Source organism: Garra rufa, chromosome 11 (genome assembly GCF_049309525.1).
Source record: "Garra rufa chromosome 11, GarRuf1.0, whole genome shotgun sequence".
Taxonomy (NCBI): Eukaryota; Metazoa; Chordata; class Actinopteri; order Cypriniformes; family Cyprinidae; genus Garra; species Garra rufa.
Window position 1 is genome coordinate 46,464,899 of NC_133371.1, and position 15,294 is coordinate 46,480,192.

General features: G+C 30.1%; 1 protein-coding gene across 1 annotated transcript in view; it reads left to right on the forward strand.

Moving 5' to 3' along the window:
* The window catches only part of LOC141345391 (neuroplastin-like), a 49,883-nt gene that overhangs the window by 19,824 nt on the left and 14,765 nt on the right, over positions 1 to 15,294 (forward strand). Inside the window, exons 3-4 of the mRNA XM_073850244.1 lie at positions 2,503 to 2,639; positions 4,949 to 5,222. Of these exons, the coding sequence (XP_073706345.1) occupies positions 2,503 to 2,639; positions 4,949 to 5,222 (411 nt within the window). The remainder of the gene's footprint in view (positions 1 to 2,502; positions 2,640 to 4,948; positions 5,223 to 15,294) is intronic.

Here is a 15,294-nt window from a genome sequence, read left to right on the forward strand (position 1 = left end):
ATTCAGGTCAGGACTAAGTAAAACATACCATGCATTTTGTATGATCCCTCAAAAATTACATTTTGCAGCTTCTGCAAGGTGTATGTAAAATTTTGACCTATATTGAACTATACATTTATTTCAGATGCAAAATTATGTAAAATAGTAAGTCTTGTCTTCTGAGAAATTTATTGAAAATAAATGAGTTTGTTTTGAGCTTGTTTTCCCTTAAGTAACTAAATTGATAATTCTGACCCCATATTTAATTTCACTTCATTTTGATAGCTCATTAAGAAAACAATTATTCTGTTATTTTGCATTTTCAGTATTGTCTTGTTTCTCAGTACAAATTTCTAAACAGTCTTAAATCACAATCTGATTTCTTGAAATGCAAGATGAAATGCAACAAGACTTGTTTTTTGACAGATCATTTAAAATTAAGTAATTTTATGCTTAAAATGAGAAAAAACATGGGGTCAGATTTACATTTTTGAATGAAGTCTTATTTTCTTATGTCATTTTGTTTCTCAAGTAAATATCTTGATTTAGGAATGTTTATATATTAAATACTGAGGAAGAACAGCACTATTTGCATTGACAGATAAATAAATTAAAGCCTATGCTAATTTTGTCCAATCAGATGCTGTCTTGAATGAGAATGTCCCTCCTCCTGACTCTGATATGAGTTCCTTAGTGTTGCATTAATTTGCTATTTAAACAATCATTTAATATCTTACATTCAAACTTCCTGTTTCAAAAAAGGAAGTGTTGTACTTATAAGAAAGTTCTATTAAAGTAACTAGTCAGTTTTTATGTCATGCTGACAAAAATCATTAGGATATTAAGTAAAGATCTTGTTCCATGAAGATATTTTCTATATTTTCCTACTGTAAATATATCAAAACTAAATTTTTGATTAGTAATATGCATTGCTAAGAACTTCAAAGGCGATTTTCTCAATATTTAGATTTTTTTTGCAGCCTCAGATTTTCAAATAGTTGCATCTCAGCCAAATATTGCCTTATCCTAACAAAGCATACGTTAATGAAAAGCTTATTTATTCATAAACATATAAACAAATTCCAGCAAGCCTGGTTGTGTGACGGCAAATAAGGACACAATATAAACACTTGACTTCCAAACCTGTTCTGATGGTCTTGTTTTCTGACAAATGTTTTAAATGAAGTAAGTTTATGCTTAAAAAGACGGAAAAATGGGGTCAGCAAAATAAAGTTGAATTTTTGAATTAAGCCTTATTTTCTTATGTCATTTTGCTTCTCAAGTAAATATATCTTGATTTGGGAATGTTTATATATATATTAGATTTAAGAATGTCTATATGTTAAATACTGAGGAAGACCAGCACTTTTTGCATTGACAAATAAACTAATTTTCCAGGAAAAAATATTAAAAACATTGATGACTCATCTTGCTAATTTGTCCAATCAGATGCTGCCCTCCTCCTGACTCTGATATGAGTTCCTTAGTGTTACATTAATTTCTGTTGTTTTTATTAGGAAGTTTTATTAAAGTAACTGTATTCAGTTTTGATGTCATGTTGACAAAAATCATTAGGATATTAATTAAAGATCATGTTCCATGAAGATATCTTCTATATTTTCCTACTGTAAATATATCAAAACTAAATTTGATTATTAATATGAATTGCTGAATTGCTAAATGAAGTAAGTTTATGCTTAAAATGAGAAAAAAACATGGGGTCAGAGTTACTTTTTTGAATTAAGTCTTATTTTCTTATCATTTTGCTTCTCAAGTAAATATATCTTGATTTTAGGAATGTTTATATATTAAATACTGAGGAAGAACAACACTTTTTGCATTGACAAATAAACTAATTTTCCAGCAATAAATACTAAAAATAATACATTTAAATAATAATATAATAAAAATATCTTGAATGAGAACATCCCACACTTTGAATCTGATATGAGTTCCTTAGTGTTACATTAATTTCTGTAGTTTTTATTAGGAAGTTTTATTAAAGTAATTGACGTCATGTTGACAAAACCTTTAGGATATTAAGTAAAGATAATGTTCCATGAAGATATTTTGTAAATTTCCAACTGTAAATATATTGAAACTTACATTTTGATTAGTAAAATGCATTGCCAAAAACTTCATTTGGACAACTTTAAAGGCGATTTTTCTCAATATTTAGATTTTTTTGCACCCTCAGATTCCAGATTTTCAAACCATACATCAACGGAAAGCTTATTTTCCAGCTTTGATCAAATGAAAGACATGGTAAACAAATTCCAGCAAGCCTGGTTGTGTCACAGGCAAATAAGGACACAATATAAACACTTGAGTTCCAAACCCGTTGTGATGGTCAGAGGATTCCAGAGACCTGAGCTTGTGAAATAATGCCACAAAAATCACGTCACACGAGCGAAAGAATAAAGCGCATGTCAAGGCCAGATACAGAGAGTTAAGAACAAGATCAAGTAAAGGGACAAGCTTAAATCTGAGTGATGTAAAAGCAAGCCTTCTGTCTCTGTCCAGCTGCTCCTGAAATCATCGGCCATAAACGAAGCGAGAACAAAAAAGAAGGGGAAAATGCGACGCTGCACTGCAAATCTGTGGGATACCCGCATCCTGTCTGGATGTGGCGCAAGAAAGTGGGCCGAGGATCTTACATCGTACGTATACAAGCCTCTCACACACATATGAATATCTGCTCACCAAGACTGGAATTATTTAATAAAAAAATACTATAAAAATGTGAAATATTATTAGAGTTTAAAACTAGATTAAAAAGCTTTGTCAAGTTTGTTAAAGAAGCTGTAAAAGATTAAAGTTTTGAACTTTATATAGATAGATTAGATTATTAGCATGTTGCTAGCATGATTAGAATGTAGTTAGCATGATTCTAACATTTTTCTAGCATGTTTAACATGTTTCTAGCATGATTAGCAAGTTGTTAGTGTTTCTAACATTATTAACAAGTTGCTACCACGTTTCTAACATGTTTCTAGCATGATTAGCAAGTTGTTAGCATGTTATTAGCATGATTAACAAGTTACTAGCATGTCATTAGCATGTTTCTAGCATGATTAGCAAATTGTTATCATGTTATTATCATGATTAACAAGTTACTAGCATGCCATTAGCATGTTTCTAGCATGATTAGCAAGTTGTTAGCATGTTATTAGCATGATTAACAAGTTACTAGCATGTCATTAACATGTTTCTAGCATGATTAGCAAGTTGTTAGCATGTTATTAGCATGATTAACAAGTTACTAGCATGTCATTAGCATGTTTCTAGCATGATTAGCAAATTGTTAACATGTTATTAGCATGATTAACAAGTTACTAGCATGCCATTAACATGTTTCTAGCATGATTAGCAAGTTGTTAGCATAGCATAGTTTCTAACGTTTCTATCATGATTAACAAGTTACTAGCATGTCATTAGCATTTTTCTAGCATGATTAACAAGTTACTAGCATGTCATTAGCATTTTTCTAGCATGATTAGCAAGTTGTTAGCATGTTATTAGCATGATTAACAAGTTACTAGCATGTCATTAGCATGTTTCTAGCATGATTAACAAGTTGTTAGCATAGCATAGTTTCTAACGTTTCTATCATGATTAACAAGTTACTAGCATGTCATTAGCATGTTTCTAGCATGATTAACAAGTTGTTAGCATGTTATTAGCATGATTAACAAGTTACTAGCATGTCATTAGCATGTTTCTAGCATGATTAACAAGTTGTTAGCATGTCGCTAACGTTTCTATCATGATTAGCAAGTTGTTAGCATGTTATTAGCATGATTAACAAGTTACTAGCATGTCATTAGCATGTTTCTAGCATGATTAACAAGTTGTTAGCATGTTATTAACATGATTAACAAGTTACTAGCATGTCATTAGCATGTTTCTAGCATGATTAACAAGTTGTTAGCATGTCGCTAATGTTTCTATCATGATTAGCAAGTTGCTAACATGTTTCTATCATGATTAGCAAGTTTCTAGCATGTTTTTAGGCTTGAGAGTTGTTAGCACATTTCTAACATGTTTTTAGCATGATTGGGCAAAGCTGCTAGCATGTTTCTAGCATGATTAGCAAAGCTGCTAGCATGTTTCTAACATGTTTCTATCATGATTAGCAAGCTGCTAGCATGTTTTTAGGCTAGAGAGTTGTTAGCACATTTCTAACATGTTTCTAGCATGATTAGCAAAGCTGCTAGCATGTTTCTAACATGTTTCTAGCATGATTAGCAAAGCTGCTAGCATGTTTCTAACATGTTTCTAGCATGATTAGCAAAGCTGCTAGCATGTTTCTAACATGTTTCTATCATGATTAGCAAGCTGCTAGCATGTTTTTAGGCTAGAGAGTTGTTAGCACATTTCTAACATGTTTCTAGCATGATTAGCAAAGCTGCTAGCATGTTTCTAACATGTTTCTAGCATGATTAGCAAAGCTGCTAGCATGTTTCTAACATGTTTCTATCATGATTAGCAAGCTGCTAGCATGTTTTTAGGCTAGAGAGTTGTTAGCACATTTCTAACATGTTTCTACCATGATTAGCAAAGCTGCTAGCATGTTTCTAACATGTTTCTATCATGATTAGCAAGTTGCTAGCATGACATTAGCGTAGATTCGAAATATTAGAATGGACGTTTTATTGCATTAGAAATAATGTCTATGGGATTTTTAATCTTCAATTTGATCAACTATAAGTGAGATCATTCTGAAGAGCTGGCCTGAGTTTGGTGATTCTAGCTTGAATTCTCTAGGAGAAGACATCTTTACTGTCTCTTTTGATCTATTTAATGCATCCTTGATGAATTAAATGTACCCTGCTATTTAAATTAAACCTTAAATGGTATTCAAAGAAATATTTAAGCCAAAAATGAAACTCTCTCGTGGAATGACATTGAAGTCACATTGAAACTGGTTTCACAGACAGATGATGATGAGATGATTTTGTCTTGACAGGACATTGATAACAGCACGGGCCGCTTCTTCATCATCAACAAAGACAATTTCACAGAGCTGAGCATCATGGGTTTGGACATCAGCACAGATCCGGGCGAGTACGTCTGCAACGCCTCCAACATCATCGGCTCCAAAGAGTCCGTGACCATCCTGCGGGTGAGGAGTCACCTCGCCCCGCTCTGGCCTTTCCTGGGCGTCCTGGCCGAGATCATCATCCTCGTGGTCATCATTGTGGTTTACGAGAAGCGCAAGCGGCCGGACGAGGTTCAAGACGGTAAGTGGCCCTCTGCTTTTAAGGATTTTTGCTGGAGAACCTGCGGTGGATTTCCTGGAGCCGTTTGTTGAAATGCTGATCATGACCGGCAATACAATATCATTCTGATAGAAGTGCTGTTAACTGGGCAATAGATCAGAAAACCAAGGGAATTATTCTAGAAATGGAGGCCTGCACAATTGTGAGTGATTATAATTGCTGATTTTAATTCATATTAGTGATATAAAAACACTTGCATGCATGCAATCTTCTTTATTTCGAATCTACAAGTTGAAAGTTTGAGTTATAATAGTTTGCAAGAGTGTGATTATAAACGCAACCATTGTTAGAGTCCCATTTAGACACTTGATAGTTGTCGCCTTTTTCAAGACACATAAAAGCTTAAAAATACATTGACATTATTTCAAGCATTTAACCAAACAACCCATTCAAAAAACCTACTGACTTTGGCACAAAAATGCTATTAACGAACTTAAACAGACAAAACAAAAATAACAAAAAGAAAATATAAAAAAATATTATTATAGTTTAAAATAAGTGTTTTTCTGTGTGAATATACTGTAAAATGGCATTTAACCAAAAACCAATAAAAAAAAAAAGTACTGACTTTGGCACAGAAATGCAATTAATTAACACAAAAAATGTGTTCATTAATTGATTAATTAAACACAAAAATGCAATTAATTAACACAAACATACAAAACAAAAATACAGTAAAAATGTAAAATATTATTGCCGTTTAAAAAAAGTGTTTTTCTATGTGAATATACTGTAAAGTGTAATTTATTTCTGTGATCAAAGCTGAATTTTCAGCATCATTTTGGCATTAACCAAAACCCAATTAAAAAAACCTACTGACTTTGGCACAAAAATGCATTTAATGAATACACACAAACTAAACAAAAATACAGTAAAAATGTAAAATATTATTAGTTTTAAAAATGTGTTTTCTATGTGAATATACTGTAAAATGCAATTTATTTCTTTGAATCAAAGCTGAATTTTCAGCATCATTTTGGCATTTAACCAAAAACCAATTAAAAAAACCTACTGACTTTGGCAAAAAATGCAATTAATGAACGCAAACAAACAAAACAAAAATAACAAAAAATACAGTAAAAATGTAAAATATATTTACTGTTTAAAATAAGCTTTTCTGTGTGAATATACTGTAAAATGCAATTTATTTCTGTGAATCAAAGCCATATTTTTAGCATAATTTTGGCATTTAACCAAAAACCAATTAAAAAACCTACTGATTTTGGCACAAAAATGCAATTATTTAACATAAACAAACAAAACAAAAATAACAAAAAACAGTAAAAATTTTAAATATTATTACCTTTAAAAAAAAGTGTTTTTCTATGTGAATATACTGTAAAATGTAATTTATTTCTTTGAATCAAAGCTGAATTTTCAGCATCATTTTGGCATTTAACCAAAAACCAATTAAAAAACCTACTGACTTTGGCACAAAAATGCAATTAAGAAACGCAAACAAACAAAACAAAAATAACAAAAAATACAGTAAAAATGTAAAATATATTTACTGTTTAAAATAAGAGGTTTTCTGTGTGAATATACTGTAAAATGCAATTTATTTCTGTGAATCAAAGCCATATTTTTAGCATAATTTTGGCATTTAACCAAAAACCAATTAAAAAACCTACTGATATTGGCACAAAAATGCAATTATTTAACATAAACAAACAAAACAAAAATAACAAAAAACAGTAAAAATTTAAAATATTATTACCTTTAAAAAAAAAGTGTTCTATGTGAATATACTGTAAAATGTAATTTATTTCTGTGATCAAAGCTGAATTTTCAGCATCATTTTGGCATTAACCAAAACCCAATTCAAAATACCTACTGACTTGGGCACAAACATGCAATCAATTAACAAACAAAACAGAAATATAGTAAATATTTAAAATATTATTACCGTTTAAAACAAGTGTTTTTTATATGAATATACTGTAAAATGCAATTTATTTCTGTGAATCAAAGCCATATTTTCAGCATAATTTTGGCATTTAACCAAAAACCAAAAGCCTACTGACTTTGGCACAAAAATGCAACCAATTTTTTAAGAACTCATTCCTGCAGCACTCCATTGCATATCTAAACTTTCCAAAGAGTACTTTCTCAAAAGTACTGAAAGAGTTATTAATGGAATTACAATCAAAACTGTGTTTGTCAAATTGCCTCAGCATTTATTTTGATGTCAAATTAAATAAACACTCACACAAATAGGCCTGTCAATTGGTCATGCATTCGTGTTCCTAAAATTGCCGTCTGCGATTGATTCTACAGCTCAACCGCTGCCAAAAACATGTTGCAAATGGAAAATCTGGATGCGTCTGAAGTTGACATAAATAGACTGCTGTCAGCACTTTCGCAGTGACTTAATTGCATCAGCAGTAACTCCACGCTTATGTATTCTAATAATTGTGGAGGCCTATGATGTGCCACACAAACAGACGAAAGTAGAATAATCCATGCAGGCTGTTTTGCAGACTGATGCCGCCATCAATAATATATTCTGAAGAGGTTGTTAGTGGGTCATTTACGGACGGGGCTCTTAGCGTAGCTGCACGAGTGAATATTCATGAGTGTTGAGTCAGCGGAGAGCCACTGGGAAATACTGACCTCTATGCTTGACCACGTTTTAATCTGAGACCGGATCCTCCACTAGAAAGACAAATCAGAGCTGGAGCTCCTCGCATTTGTACGCTCTTAAAGTAAATGAATAATTGATTCAGTCGTCAGCTGCACACGAGTCTCTGGTCTCAATAAGACAAACAGAAATGGTAATGTTCTCCTGTTATCACTAGATGTTTGTAAGCATGGCTGTGTTTCTTTTTTTAAACCCATTCTGTCACATTTCCAACTTTTAAAAATACAATTAGTGATTGAAGAGAACAGCTATTTTGGGTTACCCAAAGAACCTTTAAGTGAACAGTTTTCAAGAAGTACAGTTTCCCTTTTAGAATCTGCAAAATGTTACTTATTTTATCAGAAGAAGAGAGATCATATAAAATGCATGTTATTGTTTATTTAATACTGACCTGAATTAGATATTGCACATAAAAGATGTTTAAACTGCCTGCTGTTCTTCAGAAAAATCCTTCAGGTCTCTTGGTTTTCCAGCATTTTTGTGTATTTGAACCCTTTCCAACAATGACTGTCTGATTTTGAGATCCATCTTTTCACACTGAGGACAACTGAGGGACTCGTATGCAACTATTACAGAAGGTTCAAACACTCACTGATGCTCCAGAAGGAAAAACATGCATTACTTTTGAACAGAATGAAGATGTGTACTTTTTTTTATTTTCTCTAAATATTTTAATTTTTTTAGAGGCTATAGAAGATACTAACATGTTTTCCAGAAGACAAAATAAGTTTTGCCCTGATCTTCAAATTCCAAAAGTTTTCACCCCCGTCTCTTAATGCATGTTTTTTTCCTTCTGGAGCATCAGTGAGTGTTTGATCTTCTGTAATAGTTGCATATGAGTCCCTCAGTTGTCCTCAGTGTGAAAAGATGCATCTCAAAATCAGACAGTCATTGTTGGAAAGGGTTCAAATACACAAAAATGCTGGAAAAGCAAAGAATTTGTGGAACCTTAAGGATTTTTCTGAAGAACAGCAGACAGTTCAACTGTTCAGGACAAACAAGGAACTCATGAACAACTATCACTAAACAAAAAAACACAACTGTGGATCATTCAGGTAACAACACAATATTAAAAATCAAAGGGTTGTAAACTTCTTTATAAATTCAACTATTATTTTCTCTTGTGGACTATATGTAAACATCTTTTATGTAAAATATCTCATTCAGGTCAGAACTAAATAAACAATAAAATGCATTTTGTATGATCCCTCTTATTTTGCTAAAATAATTAACATTTTGCAGATTCTGAAAGGAGGATGTAAACTTTTGACCTCAACTGTAGATGAGTTTCTTTATCAGATTTGGAGAAATGTTTTCATTCCATCTCTGTCTAATGAAGAGTCCAAACAGCTGATAAAAACATCACAATAACACACATGTAATCCACACCACTCCAGTCCATCAGTTAACATCTTGAGAAGACACAAGCTGAAACAAATCCATCATTTTGATGCTTTTTAACTCAAATGCGAGTTCATAATCCATAATTCATAATTTATCCATCCTGTTTTCTCTCACATCAAAATCCAGCCACATATTAGTTTAGAGCTGTTTTGGCTTGTAAACAAAGCTTGATTTGTACAGATTTCTCTCCTGATTCAGACCAAAACAAAAATAATAAAAATACAGTAAAAATTCTAAATATTATTACAGTTTAAAGTAAGTGTTTTCTATGTGAATATGCTGTAAAATGTCATTTATTTCTGTGATCAAAGCTGAATTTTCAGCATCATTTTGGCATTTAACCAAAAAACTATTCAAAAAATTGATTTTGGGACAAAAATGCAATTATTTAACATAAACAAACAAAACAAAAATAACACAAAAATACAGTAAAAATTTTAAAATATTATTACCTTTTAAAAAAAGTGTTTTTCTATGTGAATATACTGTAAAATGTCATTTATTTCTGTGATCAAAGTGTAAAAGTCCATCTCCTGTTGTCTCTCACATCAAAATCCAGCCACATATTTGTTTAGAGCTGTTTTGGCTTGTAAACAAAGCTTGATCTGCACAGATTTCTCTCCTGATTCAGACCAAAACAAAAATAATAAAAATACAGTAAAAATTCAAAATATTATTACATTTTAAAAAAAGTGTTTTCTATGTGAATATACTGTAAAATGTCATTTATTTCTGTGATCAAAGCTGAATTTTCAGCATCATTTTGGCATTTAACCAAAAACCAATTCCAAAACCCTACTGACTTTGACACAAAAATGCAATTAACACAAACAAAACAAAAAACAAACAAAAAAATACTGTAAAAATGTAAAACATTATTACCGTTTAAAATAAAGAGTTTTTCTATGTGAATATACTGTAAAATGTCATTTATTTCTGTGATCAAAGCTGAATTTTCAGCATCATTTTGGCATTTAACCAAAAAAACTATTCAAAAAATTGATTTTGGGACAAAAATGCAATTATTTAACATAAACAAACAAAACAAAAATAACACAAAAATACAGTAAAAATTTTAAAATATTATTACCTTTTAAAAAAAGTGTTTTTCTATGTGAATATACTGTAAAATGTCATTTATTTCTGTGATCAAAGTGTAAAAGTCCTTCTCCTGTTTTCTCTCACATCAAAATCCAGCCACATATTTGTTTAGAGCTGTTTTGGCTTGTAAACAAAGCTTGATTTGTACAGATTTCTCTCCTGATTCAGACCAAAACAAAAATAATAAAAATACAGTAAAAATTCTAAATATTATTACAGTTTAAAGTAAGTGTTTTCTATGTGAATATGCTGTAAAATGTCATTTATTTCTGTGATCAAAGCTGAATTTTCAGCATCATTTTGGCATTTAACCAAAAAACTATTCAAAAAATTGATTTTGGGACAAAAATGCAATTATTTAACATAAACAAACAAAACAAAAATAACACAAAAATACAGTAAAAATTTTAAAATATTATTACCTTTTAAAAAAAGTGTTTTTCTATGTGAATATACTGTAAAATGTCATTTATTTCTGTGATCAAAGTGTAAAAGTCCATCTCCTGTTGTCTCTCACATCAAAATCCAGCCACATATTTGTTTAGAGCTGTTTTGGCTTGTAAACAAAGCTTGATCTGCACAGATTTCTCTCCTGATTCAGACCAAAACAAAAATAATAAAAATACAGTAAAAATTCAAAATATTATTACATTTTAAAAAAAGTGTTTTCTATGTGAATATACTGTAAAATGTCATTTATTTCTGTGATCAAAGCTGAATTTTCAGCATCATTTTGGCATTTAACCAAAAACCAATTCCAAAACCCTACTGACTTTGACACAAAAATGCAATTAACACAAACAAAACAAAAAACAAACAAAAAAATACTGTAAAAATGTAAAATATTATTACCGTTTAAAATAAAGAGTTTTTCTATGTGAATATACTGTAAAATGTCATTTATTTCTGTGATCAAAGCTGAATTTTCAGCATCATTTTGGCATTTAACCAAAAAAACTATTCAAAAAATTGATTTTGGGACAAAAATGCAATTATTTAACATAAACAAACAAAACAAAAATAACACAAAAATACAGTAAAAATTTTAAAATATTATTACCTTTTAAAAAAAGTGTTTTTCTATGTGAATATACTGTAAAATGTCATTTATTTCTGTGATCAAAGTGTAAAAGTCCTTCTCCTGTTTTCTCTCACATCAAAATCCAGCCACATATTTGTTTAGAGCTGTTTTGGCTTGTAAACAAAGCTTGATTTGTACAGATTTCTCTCCTGATTCAGACCAAAACAAAAATAATAAAAATACAGTAAAAATTCTAAATATTATTACAGTTTAAAATAAGTGTTTTCTATGTGAATATACTGTAAAATGTCATTTATTTCTGTGATCAAAGCTGAATTTTCAGCATCATTTTGGCATTAACCAAAAACCAATTCCAAAACCCTACTGACTTTGACACAAAAATGCAATTAACACAAACAAACAAAACAAAAAACAAACAAAAAAATACTGTAAAAATGTAAAATATTATTACCGTTTAAAAAAAGTGTTTTTCTATGTGAATATACTGTAAAATGTCATTTATTTCTGTGATCAAAGCTGAATTTTCAGCATCATTTTGGCATTTAACCAAAAACCAATTCCAAAACCCTACTGACTTTGACACAAAAATGCAATTAACACAAACAAAACAAAAAACAAACAAAAAAATACTGTAAAAATGTAAAATATTATTACCGTTTAAAATAAAGAGTTTTTCTATGTGAATATACTGTAAAATGTCATTTATTTCTGTGATCAAAGCTGAATTTTCAGCATCATTTTGGCATTTAACCAAAAAAACTATTCAAAAAATTGATTTTGGGACAAAAATGCAATTATTTAACATAAACAAACAAAACAAAAATAACACAAAAATACAGTAAAAATTTTAAAATATTATTACCTTTTAAAAAAAGTGTTTTTCTATGTGAATATACTGTAAAATGTCATTTATTTCTGTGATCAAAGTGTAAAAGTCCATCTCCTGTTGTCTCTCACATCAAAATCCAGCCACATATTTGTTTAGAGCTGTTTTGGCTTGTAAACAAAGCTTGATCTGCACAGATTTCTCTCCTGATTCAGACCAAAACAAAAATAATAAAAATACAGTAAAAATTCAAAATATTATTACATTTTAAAAAAAGTGTTTTCTATGTGAATATACTGTAAAATGTCATTTATTTCTGTGATCAAAGCTGAATTTTCAGCATCATTTTGGCATTAACCAAAAACCAATTCCAAAACCCTACTGACTTTGACACAAAAATGCAATTAACACAAACAAACAAAACAAAAAACAAACAAAAAAATACTGTAAAAATGTAAAATATTATTACCGTTTAAAAAAAGTGTTTTTCTATGTGAATATACTGTAAAATGTCATTTATTTCTGTGATCAAAGCTGAATTTTCAGCATCATTTTGGCATTTAACCAAAAACCAATTCCAAAACCCTACTGACTTTGACACAAAAATGCAATTAACACAAACAAAACAAAAAACAAACAAAAAAATACTGTAAAAATGTAAAATATTATTACCGTTTAAAATAAAGAGTTTTTCTATGTGAATATACTGTAAAATGTCATTTATTTCTGTGATCAAAGCTGAATTTTCAGCATCATTTTGGCATTTAACCAAAAAAACTATTCAAAAAATTGATTTTGGGACAAAAATGCAATTATTTAACATAAACAAACAAAACAAAAATAACACAAAAATACAGTAAAAATTTTAAAATATTATTACCTTTTAAAAAAAGTGTTTTTCTATGTGAATATACTGTAAAATGTCATTTATTTCTGTGATCAAAGTGTAAAAGTCCTTCTCCTGTTTTCTCTCACATCAAAATCCAGCCACATATTTGTTTAGAGCTGTTTTGGCTTGTAAACAAAGCTTGATTTGTACAGATTTCTCTCCTGATTCAGACCAAAACAAAAATAATAAAAATACAGTAAAAATTCTAAATATTATTACAGTTTAAAGTAAGTGTTTTCTATGTGAATATGCTGTAAAATGTCATTTATTTCTGTGATCAAAGCTGAATTTTCAGCATCATTTTGGCATTTAACCAAAAAACTATTCAAAAAATTGATTTTGGGACAAAAATGCAATTATTTAACATAAACAAACAAAACAAAAATAACACAAAAATACAGTAAAAATTTTAAAATATTATTACCTTTTAAAAAAAGTGTTTTTCTATGTGAATATACTGTAAAATGTCATTTATTTCTGTGATCAAAGTGTAAAAGTCCATCTCCTGTTGTCTCTCACATCAAAATCCAGCCACATATTTGTTTAGAGCTGTTTTGGCTTGTAAACAAAGCTTGATCTGCACAGATTTCTCTCCTGATTCAGACCAAAACAAAAATAATAAAAATACAGTAAAAATTCAAAATATTATTACATTTTAAAAAAAGTGTTTTCTATGTGAATATACTGTAAAATGTCATTTATTTCTGTGATCAAAGCTGAATTTTCAGCATCATTTTGGCATTAACCAAAAACCAATTCCAAAACCCTACTGACTTTGACACAAAAATGCAATTAACACAAACAAAACAAAAAACAAACAAAAAAATACTGTAAAAATGTAAAATATTATTACCGTTTAAAATAAAGAGTTTTTCTATGTGAATATACTGTAAAATGTCATTTATTTCTGTGATCAAAGCTGAATTTTCAGCATCATTTTGGCATTTAACCAAAAAAACTATTCAAAAAATTGATTTTGGGACAAAAATGCAATTATTTAACATAAACAAACAAAACAAAAATAACACAAAAATACAGTAAAAATTTTAAAATATTATTACCTTTTAAAAAAAGTGTTTTTCTATGTGAATATACTGTAAAATGTCATTTATTTCTGTGATCAAAGTGTAAAAGTCCTTCTCCTGTTTTCTCTCACATCAAAATCCAGCCACATATTTGTTTAGAGCTGTTTTGGCTTGTAAACAAAGCTTGATTTGTACAGATTTCTCTCCTGATTCAGACCAAAACAAAAATAATAAAAATACAGTAAAAATTCTAAATATTATTACAGTTTAAAATAAGTGTTTTCTATGTGAATATACTGTAAAATGTCATTTATTTCTGTGATCAAAGCTGAATTTTCAGCATCATTTTGGCATTTAACCAAAAACCAATTCCAAAACCCTACTGACTTTGACACAAAAATGCAATTAACACAAACAAAACAAAAAACAAACAAAAAAATACTGTAAAAATGTAAAATATTATTACCGTTTAAAATAAGTGTTTTCTATGTGAATATACTGTAAAATGTCATTTATTTCTGTGATCAAAGTGTAAAAGTCCTTCTCCTGTTGTCTCTCACATCAAAATCCAGCCACATATTTGTTTAGAGCTGTTTTGGCTTGTAAACAGAGCTTAATCTGTGCAGATTTCTCTCCTGATTCAGACCAGACCACTTTTTTTCACTTGAGGAAGCGTTATTATGGATTATGGACTTGTATTTTAGTTAAAACATCATGATGGATTTTGTTTAAGCTTTTGCCTTCTCAAGATGTGGATTACTTGATGTATTTATCAGCTGTTTGGACTCTCATTCTGACGGCACCCATTCACTCCAGAGGATCCATTGTCGAGCAAGTGATAGAATGACACGTTTCTCCAAATGTGATGAAGAAACAAACTCATGGATGAACTATTCCTTTAAAATAACCACTTTTTTCATAGATATTAAAGATTCTTCAGTGCCAATAAAGAAGTGTTATTTTTAAGAGTGTGGCCGCAGGGGGAAGAGAAGGAGAGGACGGGGAATCTCAGTAACCGGCGAGTTCGGTCGGTCTAAACAGGTTCCGTTCTGAACATGTCGAGGCTGTGAGTGTGACAGTCTCTAAAGGGATGCAGTCAGGCATA